Source organism: Vulpes lagopus, chromosome 23 (genome assembly GCF_018345385.1).
Source record: "Vulpes lagopus strain Blue_001 chromosome 23, ASM1834538v1, whole genome shotgun sequence".
NCBI lineage: Eukaryota > Metazoa > Chordata > Mammalia > Carnivora > Canidae > Vulpes > Vulpes lagopus.
The window spans coordinates 17748593-17772731 of NC_054846.1; the positions used below are offsets into that span (position 1 = coordinate 17748593).

General features: G+C 38.2%; 1 protein-coding gene across 3 annotated transcripts in view; it reads left to right on the forward strand.

The window, feature by feature from the left end:
* The window catches only part of NR3C2 (nuclear receptor subfamily 3 group C member 2), a 330212-nt gene that overhangs the window by 215867 nt on the left and 90206 nt on the right, over nt 1-24139 (forward strand). For all 3 annotated transcript variants that reach the window (XM_041738024.1, XM_041738025.1, XM_041738026.1), the window contains exon 4: nt 16152-16268. In XM_041738024.1, the coding sequence (XP_041593958.1) occupies nt 16152-16268 (117 nt within the window). The remainder of the gene's footprint in view (nt 1-16151; nt 16269-24139) is intronic.

A 24139-nucleotide genomic window follows, 5' to 3' on the forward strand; every position in this document is an offset into this window, starting at 1 on the left:
TTCCATCCAAGGAATATTCCTCAGGAAGTTGGCCTGGTGGTGTTTTTTTCGGAAGCCCTCTCTGACTTCTGAAACCACAGCCATTCTTCTTCCATGTCCCTATAGCACTCTGCCCACATGCTGGTCTTGTTCCGGAGTTTGATTTGCTTAGCACCCTGTCTCCCACACTGGACCATGTATGAGTCCCTCGAGGACAGGGGCCTTGCCTTATTTATGTCTCAGCCCCTGTGCTCATCACAATAACTGGCATATAATAGCCATCCAACAACTATTTGTTGTGTCAATTAGTAAAATTACAAGCAGACATATTGAATTAATAGTGCTTAACAAACAACATGCTCACTGTGCTTAAAAAACACATGTCCTGGAAAGCCTTTGGAATGCTACAAAGGCATTGATAATAGTGATTGCCTCTGGGGAAGGGAACTGGGTGGCCAGAGGATAGTGGTGACGGAACCTTACGTCATATGACCCATGATGTTGCTTGAATTTTGTACCACGCGCATGCCATTACATCACTATATACACAAATTAGTCTAATTTAATGTGGGTGAGCAAAAACACCTCTTATCAAATAGTTTCATAATTTCTTTTTAAGCAAACCTTTAGACAGTCAGTTTAAGTTTATGATCCAGTTGTTCTCTGTTACCAAGACAGTTCTCATCTGCGTTTCATTTGGGTTTAGAGCTGGAAGGGTGTTTAGAAACCAGTCTATGCCTCAGATGGCAAATAAGGACCCACTGAGCTGTGTTGAGACCTTCAAATCTTAACAAATAGTTTGAGGCCAGGGTGGCTGAACAAGACCCCTTCTTTCTGCCAGACCTCATTTCTACTTTTAAGATCTTAGGGAATTTGCTGTTTGGGCAAAAGTGAATGAAATCTGATCATTAAGAACCCAGCATACAGGATTCAATTCTGCACAACTGTGAACATGTTGGCCTAAGGATCTGGGGGTTTACAGGTACATTTGGACTAGGAAAAAGTGGTGGATTGGACAGTATGTAAGTTTGCCATCCTGTATAATATCACTTGAGGCTTAGGCTTGTAGATATTCCTGAATTCATGCCATTTCCCTTCCCAGGTGTCAGAGTAGTTAATATTTTAGTATCCAAGTCATCCTTTATATGGTAGCCCAAATGTCTTTTGGTGCAAAGATTCTTTCTGTTCCATTTTACCCCCTAGGTGTAAATATCTTATGGATACTTCTAATATGTATGGAGCCATAGAAAGAGTAAATGCTGTCATGAAAGAGCACCAAGTAGAAAAGCCCAGCTAAGCTAGTGCGTGATTTAACCTCCTGTGTGGCTTCATTGACAAAGTGGAGAAAATCTCATAGGATTCATTCCCAAATCCCATAGCATTTTTAAATCAAGGATTAAATTATATGATTGGTAAAGCACCTGTCACATAATAGGAATTCAACAGATGTTAATTCCCTGCCCAGTGCCCTGAATAACTTATTTAAAAGAAAGTTTATCTAGATAACAGATGTTTTTGCATAGTGAAGTACAACTATGTTAAATTCCTACTGCTGAATGTGTATAGGATGTCAGTCACTCCTCCTAAAAGAAATGTTCCTTGTTCCTTGTCAATAATGTACTTGTCTTTTCTTATTGCACATCGTAATAAATGTTTCTCAAGGTTAAAAGCTTATTGCACTTGGCTTTTGTCATGTATTTTCTTTGATTATCTTTCACCAAAATATACAGAGTGCCTTAAAATGTAAGTCATGATAATTAGAAGTTATATTTGTTTAAGTGAAAAACTAACACCTTTCACACCAAGAAGAATGTTTATCTGGGAATTTCATGCTTACCCACATGGGAAGAACTCTTGAAACACTTCAGGGAAAAAAAAATAAGTCCAATCTGACTTCTAAACTAAAATATTAGAATCCTTAAAATATAACTTCAAAAGATTTGTGTTTAAAGGTGGCAGAGGCAACCTATACTTCTCTAGTGAGTTCCCCCCTCCCCAACCCTGGCATTTTAAAGCATGTTAATCCAGGCTCACTCATAAACGCCAGCAGCAGGGGATCATTGTTCATTGGTTTATTATGGGCAGACCAGACTGGTTTAAACTGAGCAGAGGAAGTTAATTATCAAATGTTTTAGCTGGCTCTGACAATGAATAACCAGTTCTTGTAGGACACCGTCTTATTCACTTTGCAGCATTATAAGATGGGGGCAGGGGAATGGGAAATCACCCATCAGGATCTGCAAGGAGGGAATTTGCAGGGACTGCCCTAATCTGTTTCCCAGGTTGTTCAAACCAGTTCAAGAGCAGTTAAACAAGGTTATGTAAGTGACATGTGATGTAGCCCAAAATAGTGACTGCAAACACAGGCTGCTGTTGCTGGGCAGTTGTCAACTGCCTTAAAAAAAAAAAATCCTTTAGCAGGATAACAAATGGGCCTTTAAAAATGAGAAAGAAATTTAAGTAAAAAGTTAATTCTAAAAAGTGAAATTATCTTTCTGAAAATGAATGCCTTTTTCAGAAAAAGGGAAACTGCATTATACATAAAGTCTAGATACTCTAGACTACCCATCAGGGGTAGGTACGTAAAGAGGACTCAGAAAGTTTGGTTTTCTGCTGAAGCACAGAATTCCCAGGTTTTCATAACAGCAACAACAACAAAACCATTAGATTTGTTCATGGTTTTGGGCATATAGCAAATTATTAAGAGACATGTTTCAAATAGTGATAAATATTAAACTGTTATTTGTTTCTGCCCCCCTTTTAGTTAAAATTTGTAGTTTCAAGACATGAAAAAGAAAATTGCATTTCACGTAGCATGGTAAGTGTGGAAATAAAATTTTAAAGGAAAATGAGATCCTTTGGTGAAATCTCTTTGACAGATTGTTTTTTTAAAAGGAAAATGAAAACAATAAAAGAAAAGGATATAAAATATGTCTTAACTGTCATCAAGAGGTTTGCACCCCAACATTTGAATTCTCATGTGTCCATATGCTCTGGGCATCCTGCCTTGTACCATGCTGCAGATCTGAGGAGTCAGGAATCAGGGAGCAGGATTCCATGGAAGAAGATGGAGAAGGATCATAGGACCTAGTCGCGGAATTCACGTAGGGAAACCCACTTGGTACTGAGTCTCTGTTGTTGAGGTCTGAGTCTCAGGGACTCTGGTGTTGGGTTCTCCCTTTATCACTAAGAAACCTGTGAACTAGCACCACATTTCCCCACCTGGGTGGTGAACAGATTAAGAAATAAGCAGTAGCTTGTGGTAGATGAAATATCAGCTTTTGGAGGGAGGGGTTAAATAAGTTGTTAGATGTGGCTGAGCGGTAAGGGCAAAAAGGGGGTGCTGCCATCTGAGCCCCAGAATTAGATGTGCAGGTACAGGCAAAGCTCGAGCAGGACAGGCCTCCTGATACTGGAGGCTGCACTTTCCCCCCAAGAGGAAGATGCTTAGCAGAGCAGTCAGCTTTATTCTTGTCAGACTTCCTAATCAAGGCAGAGTAAGTAAAGGCAGTAGAGACCTGAAACGTGGCATCCATGGAGCTGTCTCCCCCAGGGGAAAATAGTAATGGAGGAGCTAGGGGGTGGGCGAAGTGTTCTTGTCTGGAAGGCCCAACCTGAGGCCCTAGGCACAGCTTCTTTAGGGAGGTAGAAAGATCTGGATGCCTGGGCAGGGGCAAATGTCCTGTTTGGTGTGTCCTTACTTTCTCCAGTCTGTCCCCAATTTGTAAAGGGACGTGCTCCCAAAGTGTTAGGATAAGTCAGTTTTTCAAAATGCAGAACTTGGGGCATTCTGTTCAGTCTAGAATCACTTTAATCCCGTCACATTAAATGCCTGCTCATCAGATTGAGTTCAACTACCTCTTCTCCTTTGTGCATCCTTTTAAAAAAAAAAAATTCAGATAAGTATTTGTAGATGTTCAGCATGTTACTGGGGCTTCTGGAACCCGATTCTTTCTATGTCTAATTTTACCTGAGAACTTTGGTGTTTGAGTCGGTATCAGTCATGCTTATGGCCTACCTTCCAGGTGGAACAAGAGAGGAGTTCTTGTTCTCCTCTAACTACATCTGGAAAAATAAGTATTTTTATTTATCCTTAGATATCACTGAATATGAAGGTAGTCGAGCCAGAGAGAAGCAGAAATAGCACTCCTTCCTAAGGTCAAAACAAAGAGGTAAAGGGGAAGATGTACCACAGGTGTGGCCACAGCCTAGGGCTGGACACAGCCAGAGGCAGACAGGCAGGGGATGCTGGCTGCACCCCGAGCTACCCATCTGCAGTTTTTTAGGATGTCTCTTAAGGATGGTTTGTAATTCCGGACTGACCTATATGCCTGTAGCTGTGAAGAGAGAGGAAATCTAAAAGGTGACCAATCCTCTGCATTTTCCCATTTTCTTAAAATAAGCTGCCAGATACAATGCCTTTCATACCGATCATAATATCAATCAAATGACAATAAAAAAAAAAAAACACCAGAACTAAAACACCAGTAGAAATAACAGTCCAATGTTACAGTATCAGATGCCTCTGACCCCAGCTTTGCTTACTTTTCCTGAAATAGCAGTAAGTTGCACTGAGCAGGTCTTTGAGCTCTGCCAGCCAGCCCGCCTCCTCTCTCTGTGCCCCAGTGGCTCCATGTCACTTTGAATAAGATGCAGAAGAGTTTGGACTTGGAAGTTTAGGTGGTGAAAGACCCGAGAAGGCCTTTAATCGGAAGGATGAAACGATCAGATGTGTGATTCTGTAGGATCACCGCGCAGCTGTCCGGAAGGCGGAGGCTCATGGCTCTGCGTGTGTGCTCACGGGAGCGCTGGGTTCGCAGCCTCCGGGTCACTGGCAGGTGCCGAATGGGGAGCAACACTAGGGAGGGCCCTCGGGGCCATTTCAACCAGAGGAGTTCTTCTCTTTGTGTTCTAAGATAGTGAAGTCTAGGTTAGAGTTCATTTCTTTTAGACTAAGCTTTCAAATTAAAGTTTAAGGATCATCTGATTTAGAAGTGGGGACATGGTAGAGGCAAGGTCAACTAGTTACAATAATAATAATATGCAATAATGCATGCTAATAGCAATGGTACCATAATAACAGCTACCATTCACAGGGTCCTTTCCAGATGCCCGGGAGTATTCTGAGTACTTTATATGGCATATTCATCTTCCCGGTAACTCATGAGCTAGGCACTTTGATAATTCCTATTTAACAAATGAGGAAACCAGTGTACTTGTCTCAGGTCACACAGATAGTGAGGAGGGATTCAAACACTGTAATTCAGAAATGTAACCAACAGAGTCTGAAATCAGGGGAGAAAACACTGGCGGACATAGGTAGGATTCAAGAGAAACTCAGGGCAGAGAATCCTCAGGACCTGATGGCCAGTTAAATATTGAGAATTGCAGGAGTTTGCGGGGAGGTAGGTGAGGTGTAAATCAAGAGTAAGGCTGAAGCTTCTAGTTCCAATAACTGCTTATAGCTTTAAGGGTAGGGGAATATAAGCACCTGGAAGAGGGTTGTCTGTGGGGTGGGCACATTACGCCTGATTTGTAAACGTGGAGGATTTGACATGTCAGAGACCTTCAGGTGGGGATGTCCACTGAGTTAGGTGGATGAGTGCGTCTACAACATGAAAGAGAGGGCTCAGCAGCCACCCCAGTGTTGACAGCTCCCTGGAGGTCCTCTGGCCAGCAGGATGTATAGATGTAACGTGTTCCTGCTCTGTGCCCGTGTCTTCCTTGGCCCTCAACTGACCAGACCAGTTGCTCACCACCCCATCTAACTATGTCTCTGCTGTTCCCTGCCCCCATCCTTTGCCTGGGATGCCTGTGTGCCTATCCTCTCCCTGTCTCAAATCCACAGCATGTTTTGAGGCTTACTTCAGATGCTTGCTTTCTGCACAAAGCCTTCCTCTTCCCTCTCTTCCCAGTATAATCACTTCCTTTAAAGTCCTACGACTTCAATCCCACATGATTTATGTTAGTCATTTAAGTTTCCCCAGCCTCGTCCACCCTCTAGAAAGGTTGTGGAGGGATTGGACCATGTTTTGCCTTTAAAACATGTGCCTCCTTACTTTTAAGAATTTTGATGTTAAGTAACACTAGAAAACAGATAAAATGTATGAGGAGCAACAGGACCAGGAAGGTTTAACTTTCCAGAGTCCTACCACTCAGGATCCTGGGTCCTTGTCTAGAATTCTTTTTTTTTTTTTTTTAATTTATTTATGATAGTCACACAGAGAGACAGAGAGAGAGAGAGAGGCAGAGACACAGGCAGAGGGAGAAGCAGGCTCCATGCACCAGTAGCCCGACGTGGGATTCGATCCCGGGTCTCCAGGATCACGCCCTGGGCCAAAGGCAGGCGCTAAACCGCTGCGCCACCCAGGGATCCCCTTTGTCTAGAATTCTTAGGTGAACTAAAGACAGATCCAAATCCTGGCAATTTGTCCTGTGTTTACCCTAAGGATATCGCTCTCCACTCTTACACCCTTGCCATCTTGTTGAAGAAGTGAAGGCTTGAAGATGAGATCGGAGCTGAATGGTATTTGTATCATCTCAAGTGGGCGCTCTTCATCTACAGATGTTCCTCACTCAGTGGTGATGAACTTCCCACAGGAAGTTCCTCACTGACATATTTCATTAAGAGTTTGGCTATGTTTGTTCTTTGGATTTTCTCATTTTACTTCTTTTTTTTTTTTTTTTTTCAGACCGAGCTAATAATAAAAAAAAAGAAAAAGATGGGTAACATCACTATCATCATCCTTTTTTTTTTTTTTAGTTTTTTCCTCCGGCCTGGCTTTGTGCTTCTTGCTTTATATATATTAATTTGAATCCATCTGACAACCTACAAAGCAGGCATTACTGTGTCCATTTTATAGATCAGAAAGCTGAGGCTCAAAACAGGTTAAGCAAATTGGCCAAGAATCTCACAGCTCCCTATTGACTGAGGTAGAGTTGGGACCCAGGTGCGATTCTGGTGACAAAGCTGTGCCCTTCCCACTGTATCTCCTCCCCGCTGCCTTCCATGTTTCCACTCTTTCCGTTCTAGCATTATTGATGCTTTAAGGCAAGACCCATATGTCATCCAATCTGTATTTTCTCATTTGGGACCAGCCCAAGTACAACAAAAACTTGGTTCTTGATTTCAAAGTAATTGAAAATTTTAAAAGGCATTTTTTTAGTTCAGTAACTTTTAAAACAATGATGTTAATTTTTAGTCATTCTCTGAATTATTCTACAGTTAAAAAGCAATACTATATATAGTTGAGAACAGTAAGAAAAAATATTGTTGATTTGTTTTTTAAATTTTTGAACTCAGCCTTGTTTTTTAAAGTCCATGGGCATTTTCTCTTTGATTGAAGTACTTCTGGTTTGTCTGCAAGCCGGTGAATTTATATTACACATGTACTAAGTTTCCTGGTATCCCATCCAGATTTACTCTAACTGTGGTGGCTTTCTGTTTTCTAGAATTACTGCCTTTTGTCCCAAAAGCTGCCACTTCCTCAGGCGGGAGGTACATTGAACTAGTACACACAGATGGATGAGTGACTAAAGTTCCCTGAGCTCTACTGAACAGATTTTCATTCTTAAAACAAGATGCTTTTAAATGCAAGTGGCTCTGGAATGGCTACCTAACCCACTTCAGTGGAGCATGATGTGGGCTGCATCAGGGAATTACTTAGAATTAGGAAGGTACACTCATCCTCTGTGGGATTCTGACCCTGGTTTAAGCTTTGCCTCTCACAGAACTAGCCAATTCGGAGAGCTCTTTTTTTCCATTGTTGTGTGTATGTGTCAGTGTGTGTAGGAGAGTCTGAAGGGTACAATGCTGGAGATAAGCAGAAAAGATTTTGTATGCATGGATCTTTTGTAAGTCAATTACCTGGGAGTCAGAAGGCCTTCTGTGAACATTCATTACTGTCGGTTTGTCTATATACAGCGTACTGTATGAACATTTAAGTTCTGTATGTTGTATATGATTGAATGTATCACTATGCTTACATTCATAAATTATTTTAAATTTTTATTTATTTATTTATTTATGATAGTCACAGAGAGAGAGAGAGAGAGAGAGAGAGGCAGAGACACAGGCAGAGGGAGAAGCAGGCTCCATGCACCGGGAGCCTGATGTGGGATTCGATCCCAGGTCTCCAGGATCACACCCTGGGCCAAAGGCAGGCGCCAAACCACTGCGCCACCCAGGGATCCCAACTATGCTTACATTCATTTCTTCATTCTTCTATTCAGTAGCAACCGTGGGCCAGAAAGTATGCTGTTTGTGCTGTGTTGTTTTTCATAGTGTCTAATGGATGGATGTTCAGCAATTTTGTACAAAAGTTTTCATTTAAAGAAATCTTTTGGAATCTCCAAAGCATAATCTCCTATTTACTTTAAGCTTTTATTTCCTTTCATGTTGTGGAACTGTACTTTTTTTTCCTTTGCAGTATCTATTACCATGCTTGCTACCAACTAGCCAGATGGAACTTTCTCTAAATTTTTATGAGGAAAAATAATTATAATCTCTTTGAAAGTTGTGGGACATTTGCATTTCCCCTATAAGCTTTTAATTTAGTTTCTTTTTTCTTTCAGTACAAATTCTTGAATACATGTATGTATTAGTGTACCACCATTGATAAAATAGCTGAGTGTTTTGGGACTTGGTGGTGGTCACTGAATTACATTCTTTATTAAAATAGTCCATAGATGCTTATTTTCATTTAAAAGGAAATGTATTACACTTCAGTAGCTTCTTACTAACATTTCTAAAAGTTCGGCTATTTATGGAAAGAGGTCTCAACAGTATCTATTAAAATCCATTTGTCCAAAAAAAAAAAAAGCAATAATGTAAGTCTTCTAATACTTCAGGAAGAACTAATATAGAGGCCGAATTTTATGTTCTCCTTTCCCCTTCATGGAGGTAGTCTTCAGTGAGGTTCTCCATATATTTCTAGATCTTTGCCTTCTGGGCACAAGGTAGGATTCCAATTCCTGCCTTCCTTGTGCTTGAGTGGGATCATTGGGCTAGATCTGAGCAATGAATAGTGAATTGTCCTTTCTGGGCTGGAGTTTTAGATTTCCTAAGTAGATTCACCAGCCACTGTGCCATGAGACTGAAGTATTTACTGCATCAGCCTGGGGCCCAAAGTGAGAAGACGTGGGCAGAATTCCCAGCCTATCTGCTGTTGCCTGATTAATTAGGCTTTACAAAGAACTACCTTTTGGCTTTGTTGATTTTTCTTTATTGCTTGTATTTTTCTTTGTCATTGATTTCTGCACCATATTTCATTCCTTCTATTTGCTTTGGGTTTAGTTTCTACTTTTTTCTAGCATCTTAAATTAGAATCCTAGATCATCAATTTTAAACCGTTTTTTTTTTTTTTTTTCCTAATATAAGTATATAAAGCCAAAAGTTCTTTTGGGAGTACTGCTTTAGCTGTATCCAACAAATTTTGATATGTTGAATTTTCATTATTCAGTTTGAAATATTCAGTGTTTCCATTTTGATCTTTTTTGATCCATAAATTATTTAGATGGATGTTGCTTAATTTTCACATATATGTGGCTTTTTTAGATATTTTGTTATTGATTTCTAATTTAGTTCCTTTGTGGTGAGAAACTATACTGTGCATTAATTTAAGCCTTTTAGAGTTTGACACTTGTTTCATAGCTCAGGATATGCTCTATTTCAGTGAACATTCCATGAGCACTTGAACATGTGTATTGTGTAATTGCATGACCTAAATGTTAATTGAGTCAAAGTGTTTGCTAATACTGTTCAAATCTTCTATATCTTTAGTGTCTCTCTAGATAGATAATGATTGTTCTGAGAAATTGTTGTGGAGAGAAGGGTTCTTAAATCTCCAACTGTGATTTTGGATTTATCTTTTTTTCCTTTTAGTTCTGTCAATTTTTGCTCACTGAATTTTGAAGTTCTATTAGATGCATCTTATATTTAGGATTATTATCTGTCAATTTAATCATCATGAAATGACATTGTTTCTTTGGTGATACTCTTTGTCTTGAAGTCTATTTTGTCTGATTTTAATATAGCTGCGCCAGCTTTCTTGTGTTACATTTTACATTGTGTATATTTTCCCATCTTTTAATCTTCAGCCTGTCTGTGTCTTATATTTAAAATGCACCTTAACCCATACATCCGTCTTCTTTTTATCTAGTCTACCATCTTTGACTTCTAATCAAAGTGTTTAGACCATTTACATTTAATGTAATTATTGCTATATTAGATTTATATCTGTTACCTTGGTGTTTATTTTCCTTTTGTTCCCTCTGTTAATTGTTCCCTTGTTTTTCCTTTTTCTATTTTTTTGGGTTAAGTACTTTTTAGTATGCCATTTTTATACCTCTACTGTCTCTTGAGCTATGCTTCATAGTGTTACTATTCTAGTGGCTGCTTCATGGCAGTCTCTCAAACATTAGTGTGCATCAGAATCACCTGTGGGATTATATAAAACACGGATTTCTAGGTCTCACCCTAGAGTTCCTGAGTTAGTAGGTCTGGAGTGGGCCTGTGAATTTAAATTTCTGATTAATTCTTGCATTATGTTGATGTTGCTTGTCCAAGGACCATACTTTGAGAACTATTGCTCTAGGGATTTTAGGATGTACTCTTAACTTATCACTGTCTACCTTGAATTAATTCCAAGTATACCATTTTAAGTTAATGTAAGAAACTTACAGCAGTAGAATTTCATTTATATCATTATATCCCTTCTTCTCTGTGCTATGTTCTTGGGTGTTTCACTCGTACATATTTAATAAATCCCATAATACATTTTTATTCTTTTCTTTCTTTAAACAATCATTTGACTTTGAAAGAATTTTTAGAGGGAAAGAAGAATTTTTTTTACATTTTACCATCTATCATTTCCAGTCCTGCCCTTTCTCTCAGTACATCCAGATTTTTATCTGGTATCATTTTCCTTCAGCAAAGAGAACTTCCTTTTTCATATCTTATAATGTGATTCTACAAGCAACAAATTGCCTTAGCTTTAGTTTATCCAAAAATTTCTTTATTTCACCTTCATTTTGAGAAATATTTTCATTGGTTATTCTGGATTTTTGGCCTTTAAAGATATTACATGTTGTCTTCTGGCCACAATTGCTTTGATATGAAATCAGATATTCTTTTCCTTGTTCTCTTTAATGTAGTGTAATTTTTTGGCTCTGGCTGCTTATAAATTATTTTTATATTTGTTTTTCAGCAACCTTACTATATTGTGCTGTAGTGCTTTTCTTTGAATTTATCTTTTAAAGGGGGCATTTGCTAAGCTTTCTAGATTTTCAAGTTGTTGCTTTAATCAAATTTTAAAATTTTCGTAGTTTTCTGACCTATTTTCTCTATGCTTCTGGGATTCCAACTGCACACATATTAAATTACTTAATGCCGTAGTACAGACTATTAGTGCCTTGTTCATTTGTACTATGATTTATTTTCTCTGTGCTTTAGTTTGGATGATTTCTACTTACATTTATTTAATTTCAATAATCCATTTTTGTTTAGTGCCCAATATATTGTTAATTCTAACTGATAAATATTTTATTTTAGATACTATATTTTTCAGTTCTTGGATATCCATCTGGTTTTGTTTGTTTTTATAGTTTCTAAACCTCTTTTGGTAGTTCTTAATTCCTATTAATCATATTTTGTTATTCAACCTAACATATCAATTTTTAAACCTTTATCTGTTAATTCCAACTTCTGGGTCTATTACTACTGATAAATTTTTCAATTGACTTTGGTTTATTTTTTTCTGTTTTTAAATATTTCTATTGATCAATCAATAATCAATATTTCTATTGATTATTGTATTCTAAACTCTGGAGAATCCAGATTCTGTTACATTTTTCCAAAGAGTATTGAGTTTTGTTTTCATAGTCCATTAAATTACTGACAAATCACCGTGAACTTGTCAAGCCTTTGCTTCAGACTTTTTAAGGATAGGTCTATTTCGATTGTGCCTTTAACCCTAGAGTAAATGTCTCAGTTTTAGAATACCATATTTCCTCCTAGGCAGGGACCTTCTAGTATTACAATGGAAAGCCAGAGGTATTTAATGAGACCTTCTGATTAAGTGGGATTCAAACTTTTTGTGATGGCCAGCAGCTGAAATAATCTGCTCAGCCCTTTCAACATTAAATTGTTTCACCCCTGGACTCTTTGGAGTTTCATGTTCAGTTTAGGGCTCAGCCAAAAGTTGAGGGGGTTTTAATATGTACATTTTATCTACCTCCATCCCCCATGACACCCTTACCAGAATATCCTTCTTCAAGTCCTAGCTACTCCGGCAACTCCCAAGTCTGTTCTCTGCTTCTGAAACTAATGAGACTGAGAATTTTACTTGGTTTCTATTTACCCTGCACTGAGTGGTGTACAAGGCCCTCAAGGAAAGAGCTGTTCAAAGGTGAATCTTGTCTAGGGTAATTTTTTTCTTTTTTCAAGAGTCCATTTTCTTCCAGTTTCTGCCTGCTTTTGATTGCTCCCCAGTGCCTTCAAATCTTTCACTCCTTTTGTGGACAGTTTATCATTGTTATCTGTGAGAGATCTATCTGAATTCAGCTGCTCTGCCACTACCAGAACTGGAATTCTCCCCATAATGGACATATAATTTGAATGAGAAATCTTTGTTCCTTTATCACCAAGGTTTTTTTTTTTTTAACCATGGGATTATTCCTACTGCTATATAGTCTGACAAATATATAGCTACTAATTTGCACAGAGATCATTTTTGAGAACTTTCAAGAGGACTATTAATGGAGTCCTACTTCCTTTCTACCTACTTAGTATCACCTTCAGATTAATGTTTCTAAAACATAGCTCTGGACTCAACATAATGTAAAATAGAATCTTCAGTGACACCCCATCACCTGCTGAATAAAATCTGAGTTCCTTAGCTTATCATCCAAAGCTTCCACTATGTGGTCCCCAACATTCTGGTTGTCTTCCCTAAGTTAGCATCATAGAAAATCATTTACCTAAAAATGCCTGGAATGTGACTTACTCAGGATTAGCAGTCTTAATACTAGGACAACACAGAGCTTAAATAAGACATGATTAAAGTTTTTAGATCTTTTAGATGCATTCTCCTGTTTTCATTGTGGGTTTGTTGTTGTTACTTTGATGTTTTAATATAGATTGAGGAATGGGACACACATTACATATTTTTGTACGTACAATTTAAATCTTTAATGTTTGCACAATTAAAAATATAAATGATGAGGAATTATCTGAAAACTCTTAAGGCCATTCCTGCAGCAGTCTTTTACAATGCTCCCATCCTATTTTTGGAAGATGAATTGGGGGCAGCGACCACACTGGTTGGTAGAAATCAGGTACACAATTTCAAATATTGCTGTAGGAAGGAAGTTATCCTGTAGCTATTACAGTAACATGGATTTTTAAGATGTGTTCATTTTTTAAAATCCGTATGGAAATATCCCAGCCTTTGGAAGTTTCTGTTTTTGAACACCCAAAGAAGAAAATCCTCTAGTGTGTATGTAAGGCAGTGGTCATTTCTTATGCATTCCCGTATGCCTGCAATCTAAGAGACTTAGTCACATTTTACTGCACATTCACAGAAGTGGAAAGAACCTTAGATTACCCCAACTCCTTATGCAATTGTTTGGCAGCCTTGTACACATAGTAGGTTCCCAATGAATACTTGCTGAATTAAAACCAATTAAAATTACATTTAGTTTTGTCGTTGGACTTTCAAGTATGTTCAATTCAGTGTGAGTTATAGATAAATCTATAGTTTTGTGTTCAGTTTCACACCATGCAAAAGGCACAGAATGCTGGTTGCCAATGGAAATACTGGCTGTTAAAGTAGAATGTTCCTCATTCAAATAATGTTCCTTTGCTTATTGGTTCCAAAGAGCACTTTTAGCATCCTGTTGGACCACCAGTAGATTATACTGCAAATTGATGTTTGAAAGACTCTGGCCTTAAGGCACACTGATACTGTCAGCCTTCCTGAATTCTTCCAATTCCACCATTTTGGGAACCCATTTTACCAGTGCTAGCATGAGGTTTTTCTTGTGAGCTAATAACAATAATAACAATAATTGCCTTCTATATCATAGGGTTGTTAATAAGGCTTAAATAAGATAGTTCTGTAGTAGGGCCTTAAATTTTTGTTTTAAAAGTGATAACCAACTATTTAAGATACCATGCAGCATCATGAAATGTTATATGAATCGGTTACGGTCTTTACCAAGGGTATTGATTGCCTTTGTGTAATTATCTGTACCTACTTATATTCACTAAGAGCCTCCAATTTTTTAAAAAAATCATTAGATTATTATAATGATAGGTTTTCATTTCTTTGATAGATTTCCCTATTCTAGTACTGTTTATTGTTATTATTCCTAAGATTTACCATAATGTTCCTGAGAATGTGCTCTAGATTAAATTATTTTAATTACATTAAGCAACACACATTATTTTTATTGAGTATTTACTGTAATTTACTTAGTAAGTCTCAACCAAGGGAGCATGATAGTCCTAAACTGAAGGGAGTGCTTTAGAGCCTGTTCACTGCTTTACAGTAATCGATGAAACTCCCTCTCTCCTTTGTCTACATGTTTTCAGTGACCCATGACCCAGTCCTCAGACCTCTTCTCATTCCAGTCTCTGTTCACTCCGTATGATCTCATCCAGTCTCATGGCTTAAAATAATGACTACAAGCTGATTACATCTCCAGCCCAGACCTCTCCTTGACTCCAGACCTGTGTATCTAATGTCTTAGATGCTTCTCAGGCATCTCAAACTGAACATGTCCAAAACTGAACTGGGGTAGTTTTCCATAAACCACATGCTCCAACTCTCTTCCTCATTTCAATTTATGGCAGTTCCATTTTTCTTAAGGGTTCAACCCAAGAATTTTAATGCCTCTAACTCCCCTTTCTCTTTGATCTATCAGTAGATGCTAGCAGTTCTACCTTTAAAATGCATCTAGACTCTGACCACTTCTCACCACTGCCACTTGCTGCCACAGTGACCTGGCCTCCCTGCATCTGTCTTAGTCTGTTGAGTAGGTTGTCAACATAGCAGCCAGGGTGATCTCGCTAAATGTAAATCACATCAAGTCATTTCTCTTCTCAAAGCTTTCCATCGCACTTAAAGTCCAAGTCTTAAATACAATCTTTACTAAGGCCCAGTAGGATCTGACTCATATTAACTCTTTTTCATTATCTCCTATTTTCCACTCATTCTTTCTGTTCTTTCATACTTGGCTATTCCTTAAACATGCCAAGTAACCTCCCCAACCCTGTCCCTATCTCATTTGCTTTTCCTTCTATGTAGTGCATTTTCTCCCCAAGATATCAACACAGTGCCTTCATTTCCTTCAGACCATTAGTTAAAGCATCTTTGAGTAAGGCCTTCTGTACTCTTTTTAAAATGTCAACATCCTCCCACACCTTCACCATGTTGTATGCTCCTTCCCTAGCACTTACTACTGTCCAGCATTTGTATATTTTACCTAATTACCTTGTCTGTTAACTGTTTCCTCCCAGTTGAATGAAAATTAATGATAGCCTGGACTTTTGACTATCTCATTCATTGCTATATCCACAGTGCCTGGTACCTAGTGGATGTTCTGTAAATTTTTTAAATAAATGAATAATAGAGCTAGGCTACAATTTCACATTTTGCCAGTAGATGCCTCTCTCTAAGCGTATTCCCACATCTGAATATTTTAAGTTACAGTTTGGTCTACAATATGAAATAGTTAAACATTAACATTTGTGTAACTGAAAGTCTTCCCACTAAAATCATGTGTATAGATGGTGAACAGGCATAGCAGCTTAAACAACTGCAGGAAAGCCTTTGAACAATGCACTTTGTTGCTGCTGTGATGTCTAAATGAATGTTGGGCCATTGCCTGAGAGGGCTTGGGCAGCTACCAAAACTTTCAGTTTAGAGGAATGTGGCTCTATGTATAAGAAAGTCAATATATGCAGTATTAATCTTATCTGTAATCTAAAATCCCATATATGTTAAACTGACTATTCCTGTGCCTATGTTATTGGTAAATCGTATTTGTCTTCTATTTTTTTGTAGAAATTTCAGGGCAGGAAAGATGAAGTCTCATAATCTGATTATTCTTATTAATACTTTATATTATTGTAATAGTCTTTAATAGTTTTTTTTTAAATTATTATTCAGGGCAACACAACTATTTATGTGCTGGAAGAAATGATTGCATCATTGATAAGATTCGACGGAAGAATTGTCCTGCCTGCAGACTTCAGAAATGTCTTCAAGCTGGAATGAATTTAGGAGGTAAGTTTTGGGGTTTTAGTTCAATAAAAATTGTTAATATGTCATATAACACCACTAAGTTCTCTATACTCCCAAAATTTAAGATGAAGCTAACATGGAGCAGATTTCTAAAAATCTCATAAGTTCTATACTTGTTCTAAAACATTTCAGTATTTCTTTCTTAGCAGGAGTTTAAAAGAAGTATGTTACGTGACTATGGTCCTAGGAAAGTTTTCAACCTTGAGTTTGCTAAGGTTTTGAGAACTGGGAACATATCCAAAACCAAAATAAAAATGAATGACTTTTTATATAGAGCTGTAACAGTTTTTATTGTAATGTCCGTTTAGAAATAAGCCCTACATGTGATAACATTAACCAGATAGGAATACATTCCTAACTCTAGGAATAAATGTACTAAAGGAAGACCTATATGAAAAACACTTAAAAATGTCATAGGAGCCCACCAAAAGACAAGGGGTTGTGATGGAAGGTGGGGTGGAGGTGAGTGGTGGTTAGAAGCCTTGAACCAAACACAGAAGTATACAATGTCCATGGATGGGAGGATTCAGCATACTAAAAGTATTAGTTTTCCCTGAATTAATTTATAAATATAACCCAATCCTACAAAATTACCAATGGAGGGCAGCCCGGTGGCTCAGCAGTTTAGCACCACCTTCAGCCCAGGGTGTGATCCTGGAGACTTAGGATCGAGTCCCACCTCCGGCTCTCTGCATGGAGCCTGCTTCTCCCTCTGCCTGCCTCTCTCTCTCTCTCTCTCTCTCTCTCTCTCTCTCTCTCTGTCGAATAAATAAATAAAATCTAAAAAAAAAAAAAATACCAGTGGGTGATTCTAAGTTCCTAAAGAGCAGCCAGCAAACTTCTGGAAAAGACAAATAATGAGGGCAACTAGCTCTACCAGATAGCAAAACATATAACACAACTACAGAAAATTTACAATCTGTTTGTTTATTGATTGTGAGACCAACAGAAATTAAATAAATAAATAAAAATAATATGAGAATTTTGTATGTGATAAAGTTTTCATTCCAGATCAGTAGTAAAAGGATAGATTATTCAACAGAAATTGTTGTGACAACTGGGAAGCCATCTGGAAAACACAAAAATTGAATCCAAATTCATACTATCCACCCAAATAAATTGTAGTCTTTCAAAGTTTTAAACTTGGAAATAAAACCACAGACGCACTAAAAGAAAACATGGATTTTTTTAACACTCTCCAAGTGGAGAAGACCTTTTTAGGTATAAAACTCAGAAGCTATGAAAGAAAAGAACTGAGGAAATTAACAGTATTTACAAATCAAATAATACTGCAAAGGCAAATAAGAAACTGGGGAAAAGTACTTGCCACTTATAGACAACGGGTTTATTTCTTCCATAAAAAGCTCCTGTAATTCCATAGAAAAAGAAACCAACTTACTATAAAAATGAGATTGAGGGTGGCTCAATTGGTTAAACATCCAGCTCTTGATTTTGGCTCAGGTCATGATCTCAGAGTAGTGAGATTGAGCCCTCCATAAGGCTCCACACTGGGCATGGAGCCTGCTTAAAATTCTCTCTCTCTCTCTCTCTCTCTCCCTCTCCAAAAAAAAATTGAACAGAACTTTTATAGACAAAAGAGATACAGTTGGTTCTTGAAACACATGAAAAGATTCTCAATCTAATCATAAGAGAAATGCAAATTAAAAATATGAGATATATTTTTTACAAATGGCAAAAATAAAACATTTTTATGATATATTGTTTGATTATATAGAAGTAAAGTAAAAGTCAATGGTGATCTCGTGCATTTTAGGTGAAAGGATAAGGTGATTCAGTTGCCCTATAGAGAGCAATGTAGCTATTTCAGTAAAATGGTAAGGGGCACATACCCTTTGACTCAATGATTCCACTTCTAAGAATTTATCCTAAGTATATTTTTGCAATGTAAGAAATGATACAATAATAAGTCATTATAACATTGTTGAATATCAGAAATACATTCAGTATTCATGTGTTCAGGATTGGTTCAATAAATTACAGATAATCTTCAGACAATAAAGGAAGCTGTATATGGACTGATCTTCAAAATATTATTTAGTAGAAAAAAAAAACAGGTTGCAAAATAGGATGTTTTGTCTCCTACAAGTGACCTGTTTTAGGAAAAGAATTTATATTGTATAGAACATTTCTGGAATAGTTTACAAGGAAGTTTACAACATTACAAGGTAATGTTGGTTGTCTCAGTAGAAAGGACTGAGGTGGCTGGGAGACAAGGACAGGCAGGAGAATTATTGTCACTGTGTTCTCTGCCCTGCCTTTGAATTTTGTATTGTGTTTAGTGCATGTATTGTGTATACATATTACCTAATATTTAAAAGAAATAAAGTAATTTGAAAAAGAAATGAGACTTCATCCTTCTTTGCTTTGATAAATGTACCAACTGGCTGGCTAGTCAGGATGAGGAGGTAAACAAGGCAGCATGCAGAGCAGAGCGGCCCTTAGAAATCAGGAGTGGGCTGTCGCCAGCTGAGCCTGCTCATGTCAGAGTGTGGCCAGAAGATGTCACATTATAGCTCAGCCAGAGAGGCTCGTGCTGGTTAAGAGGATGGACTCCAGAGCCATACTGCCCAGGTGGGAACCCTTGTTCCTGCACTTCCTGACCCTGTAACCTCAAGCAAGTTACCACCTTTCCGTGCTGCATTCCCTTACCTTCAGCTTGCAGTAATCAGATGCTTACCACAAGGGCTGGGATGAGGATTGAATGAGTCCCTGTGCAGTGAGAAGAAAGTGATCACTCAGTACATGTCAGTGGTTTGGTGGGTGGTGGCAATGCTCACTGTGATTTCCATAGCCCTTTCACACGCAATCTGAAAGACATTATTGCTCCATGTTTTTCTGATGGTGAACCTCAGCCTAGAGAGGCTGACTTGCCCAGAGATGCCACAGCCAGCGAAATAACAATGCTAGGTGTTAGGGCTCAAGACTCTTGGTCTGGTGTTTCTAGTATAGCACACTGTTCTCTTGTTCTGTTATCTGAATCAGTGCAAATGTGGCACAAAGATCATCTTCTTAAATATGTGAGGGAGGGTCAGGAGAAATTAATCATTTAAAATCTAGATGGCACAAGGGTACTGCCATTGGTTGTGAAATAAACCCTAAATCAATTTTGTAAAATCCAAAACCTGAATTTAAGTATACATACACACTACTGGAGGTACCTTTTAAAGCCTCTATATGTAAATTTTATTTAACTTTACAGATACTGTAAAATTTGAATACATAAATATTACTATAAATGTTACATTATTATATTCTATAAATATAAGTACTATTGGTTATTATAAAATAACAAAATAACCATACGTACAATTCCTACCTCATTGGGTTTTGTTAAGGAGTACCCAAGCCCTTATATAACCCTTAATGGGATTTCTTAACATTTGCATTGTTGACATTTTGGGCCAGATAGTTCTTTGTTCCAGGGGACCATCCCATGCAGTGTAGTTTGTGTATCAGCATCCCTGGTCTCTACTTAAAATGCTGATAGCAAGCCCTTCTCCCCAGGTTGTGACAACTAAAGATGTTCCCAGGCTCTGCTAAATGGACCCTGGGTGGCATCAAACCCACTGGTTTAGCTATAATACTAAATCATTATAAGCACTTTTCAGTGAGATATTTTCTGCTACGATATAAATTCCATCAGGGTAAGAATTTTCGTCTGTTTTGTTGATTGCTTTTTTTTCCCCAGTGACTAGAACAGTGGCTGGCACAAAGTAGGTGTTCAGTAGCTATTCGTTGGATGAATGAATGACTAACTGGCATTTTTGAGGGCTTCTGCATTCTAAGCACTTTGCTAGGCCTTTAGATGTGTCATCCTTGGCAAACCTCACGTAACAATATGCGATACATACTCTTAAATCTGTCCATCTTGGAAGTGAGTTCACGGAGACGCAGAGAGGTTAAATAAGTAGCCTAAGGCCACAGAGCCAAGGGACTGGCGGAGCCAAAACTCAGACCTTGGCCCTGGCACTGGACCCTGTGTCCAACGTCACTCTGCAGTATGACATAGGTCTGCTATTTGTAGATTGGCATTTTTAAAATAATCCAGACTGTCCATTAATGGCAGCCACGACAGCCTGCTTTTTCATTTGTGTCTATAATGACCTGTAAGTGAGATTTGGCACAGGACCCAGTACAGTTCACATAGTTTGTCATTGGTTTCTGCATATGCAACACAGGTCCTGTGGGTTTGGGTGAAACGTTTTACCTAGAGCGAAGGCATACTGTGAGTTTTGAAGCACTGAGTCAAAAACAGGCAGAGTGGAAAATAATATTTATGAAAATACTATTTTCTTCAGGCACAAGTTATAATTTAACCACTTCTGGCTCATAGATTATTAAATCCTTAAGTTTTGGGGATCCTTGGGTGGCTCAGCGGTTTTTAGCACCTACCTTCGGCCTAGGGCATGATCCTGGAGTCCCAGAATTGAGTCCCATGTCGGGCTCCCTGCGTGGAGCCTGCTTCTCCCTCTGCCTGTGTCTCTGCCTCTCTCTCTCTCTCTCTCTCTCTCTCTCATGAATAACTAAATAAAATCTTTAAAAAATAAAATAAAATAAATCCTTAACTTTTACTAATTATCCAGTTGCAGCCATGCACTTTGTAAGTTTTTCTTTTTCTTTTGTAATTTATTTTGAAGCCTCGCTTTTTTTTTTTAAGATTTTATTTATTTATTCATGAGAAGCACAGAGAGGAGAGAAGAGAAGCAGAGACACAGGCAGAGGGAGAAGCAGAGATCCCGGGTCTCCAGGATCATGCCCTGGGCCGAAGGCAGCGCTAAACCACTTTTCGGGCTGCCCCGAAGCCTCGCTTTTAGTTTCAGTTTGAGCAATAAGAAACGCAAGCAGTTCTATTATATTCAAAAATGATAACATGAATTTTAACCTTTTAGTGTGAAGCAGTTTTACAACGAGTCAAATTAAAGCCTATCTATACATGTGGCGATCACCCCCCAAAGTTTCTTAACAGAGCAGGGCTGTCCAGTTTCTTTTGATCCACTTCTCTTCCCTGCTGCCTCTCTTGGGGGATAAGGCAGCTGCCAACCCAATGTAATATTTGGAAGGCATTTTCTGTTGATGAGTGATCATGACTCTGGGAACAAAATTAGCCTTCCCATTCTAAAGACTTCAGGAATCCAAAATACTTCAGAATAATTTTTTTCCTATCTTACCAGCTGGCCAGCATGTCATTCTAACTGTTGTCCCCATGCTAGCCTCTACCTTAGAAAGTGGAGGGAGAGAGAAGAGCAAGTAGATTTTTACTTCTTAAAAATTAAAGCCATAAAATGTGCCTCTTTCCTTTTCTCTAGACCCTCTCCCTCCTTCCTACCACAAGTACTATTCCTTTTCTTTAAAATCCTGCTGAGCTTTAGGCTGCATGCAAAGGAAAATATAGCAGAAGATGTGAGAATGTCAACAGAGAAATTGAAAGGAAAATAACAGCTTTCCTGGCCCCAAGCTGGGCCTGCCACTCTTGCTCTAGCCCCTATCAGTAGATCTAAAAAAGTCGTGGTTCCATATGCATGAGAATTTACTGCTTTGCATAGCTTTCTCCAGAGGAATTAATCACTTTTACATGCCAGTGTTCTGAAGAGGATGATCTATACATGCCTTTTAGAGCTTCTCCTAAAATATATAAAACATAGCATTAAAGCCAAGTTGCCCTCAGACCAAGAATGAGTTTGGTGGTGGTGGGGGGGGTATTTCCTATTGACTGTGCTCTGGCCATAGAATATAGAGGGGGTCATCAAGATTTTTCTATTCCAGTCCTCCCGTTTACAGATGAGGAACTTGGAATCCAAGATCATATCATTAGAGACTTAAAAAATGCAACGTAAGGATTCTAATTCCGTTGTCTTTCTTCTTTGCCAATGCACACCCCCCTCTTATTTCATTTTTCATTATATAGGCTTAGTCCATTTTCACATTCCTTTAATGAGGACTCTAAAATATTAAAACTTGCTTCCTGTAGCTTTAGAAATGTAGACTTTACAAACCACAGGATATTCCTAATTTGGGTTCCAATTTACTTCCACTGCGTATCTGCAGCTTTCCTTAATGCCAGCAGTCACTTTCACTCAGTTTAGCAGGAGCTTTCTTTAACCAGTGGCCATACCAGGCAGGTCTACCTTCTCTTCTTGGAATAGAACATGTCATATGATGAGAGAGAAGGATGTCAGACACAGGAAGCAGTAGCAACAGTAGACATCATGGTTGCTTTCTGGAGACAGAAAGGCAGGTCGGTGGAAAAGGAATGAAACACAACACTAAGCTAGCAGTGTTCAAAGAAACAGATACTCTTGTACGTTACTGATGAGAATGGAACCAGAGAGGAAAATCTGTAAATTAAAATTCATCCACATAATGCAGTATTAATCAGCCAATAACATGGCGATGAAAATTCATAGCAACATAGAAACTTTCTAAAAAAAGTAATAATGAAAAATTAGTATGCAAAATTATTTAGGTTACTTATTCTATGATTACAGCTATATGAGACAAGACTTTCAGGAGTCAGACAAGGAGGAAGTTTTAGAATACCCCAAATGGCTTTGTCAGTGAGGTAGGGATATAGACAAAGTTTTTCTTTTACCTTTTCTAGTTTTTTTAGTAACATGAACATGTTTTATAATAAAACTTAAAGAAAATAGAGTTCGTGGTCTTGAACTAAGAAGAAGGGAAACCTAAAAATAATACTGCTGTTGAGCAGAAGAGGTAAAGAATGAGACCTACAGATCAATAACCAAAGGAGTTTTTGCTTGACAGGATGGAGGACAAAAGAGGAGGTTAGAGACCTTGGTTTTGGTTAAAAACCAAAACAGAGAAGTGAGTGTAAAACAAAAGACCCAAAGATCAGAGAATGATAGAATCATAACTGACACACCAAGCCCAAGGAGAGGGATCTTCTTACTTGAGGAAAATTGGCGGTACCTGCCAGCAACTTACTGCAACAAGTTGGCATGGTCACCTGCATAACTCCCATGCAGCAAAGGTCTGGTGAGAGAAATTACAGGATCAACGCCAGTGAAGAGTAGGTTTAATATCTGAAATCCAATAAGAAAAACAATTTTTATATCTTTAAGGGTCCCCTGAGGGAGGATATGCAGTAGTCTGTATAGGTTTAGAAAGCCCTTGTGTACGGAGTTTTATGAAGAAATACCATTCCTTGGATTTTTTTTTTCTGTCTAATTCCTCTTGCTTTTAGACAATAAGAATTTCAGTAGGACTGTTGAACAGTAAAGTGGAGGGGGAAATAACACATTTTTATGAATCAGTGAAAGTATGGGTTTTTTTCTATCTTCATGTATAAGTTAAGCCATATTAATTGCCTAGGAACATAACTTGAATTAAACAACTGGTATTTTTATCCTGCAAAATTTCATAGAGGAAAGTTCAGCATTGGTCCCAAAGCCAACAGAATTTAAAGGTTTACTATATTTCCTCAATCCCAAGGCATTTTTTCTTTCAAATTTTAGCTATTATGATTATATAATTTGCCATTAGTATGTACATGTAATTGTATTGGTTTCCTCTGAAACTCTTATTGGGGTCTTACTTTTGACTGATGACAGAACGGAAGCAGTGGAAGCATTCAATTCAAAGGTTCAGTCCATCCCCAAAATAGACACATTTCTAGGCACATACTCAGGCCTTGGTGAGCTTACTAAACTATGATGCTTCCCTTGGGTCTTTTTAAACTCTTTTTTTTTTTTCTTAAGATTTTATTTATTTATTCATGTCTCTCATGAGAGACAGAGAGAGAGAGGCAGAGACTTAGGCAGAGGGAGAAGCAGGCTCCATGCAGGGAGCCTGATGTGGGACTCGATCCCTGGTCT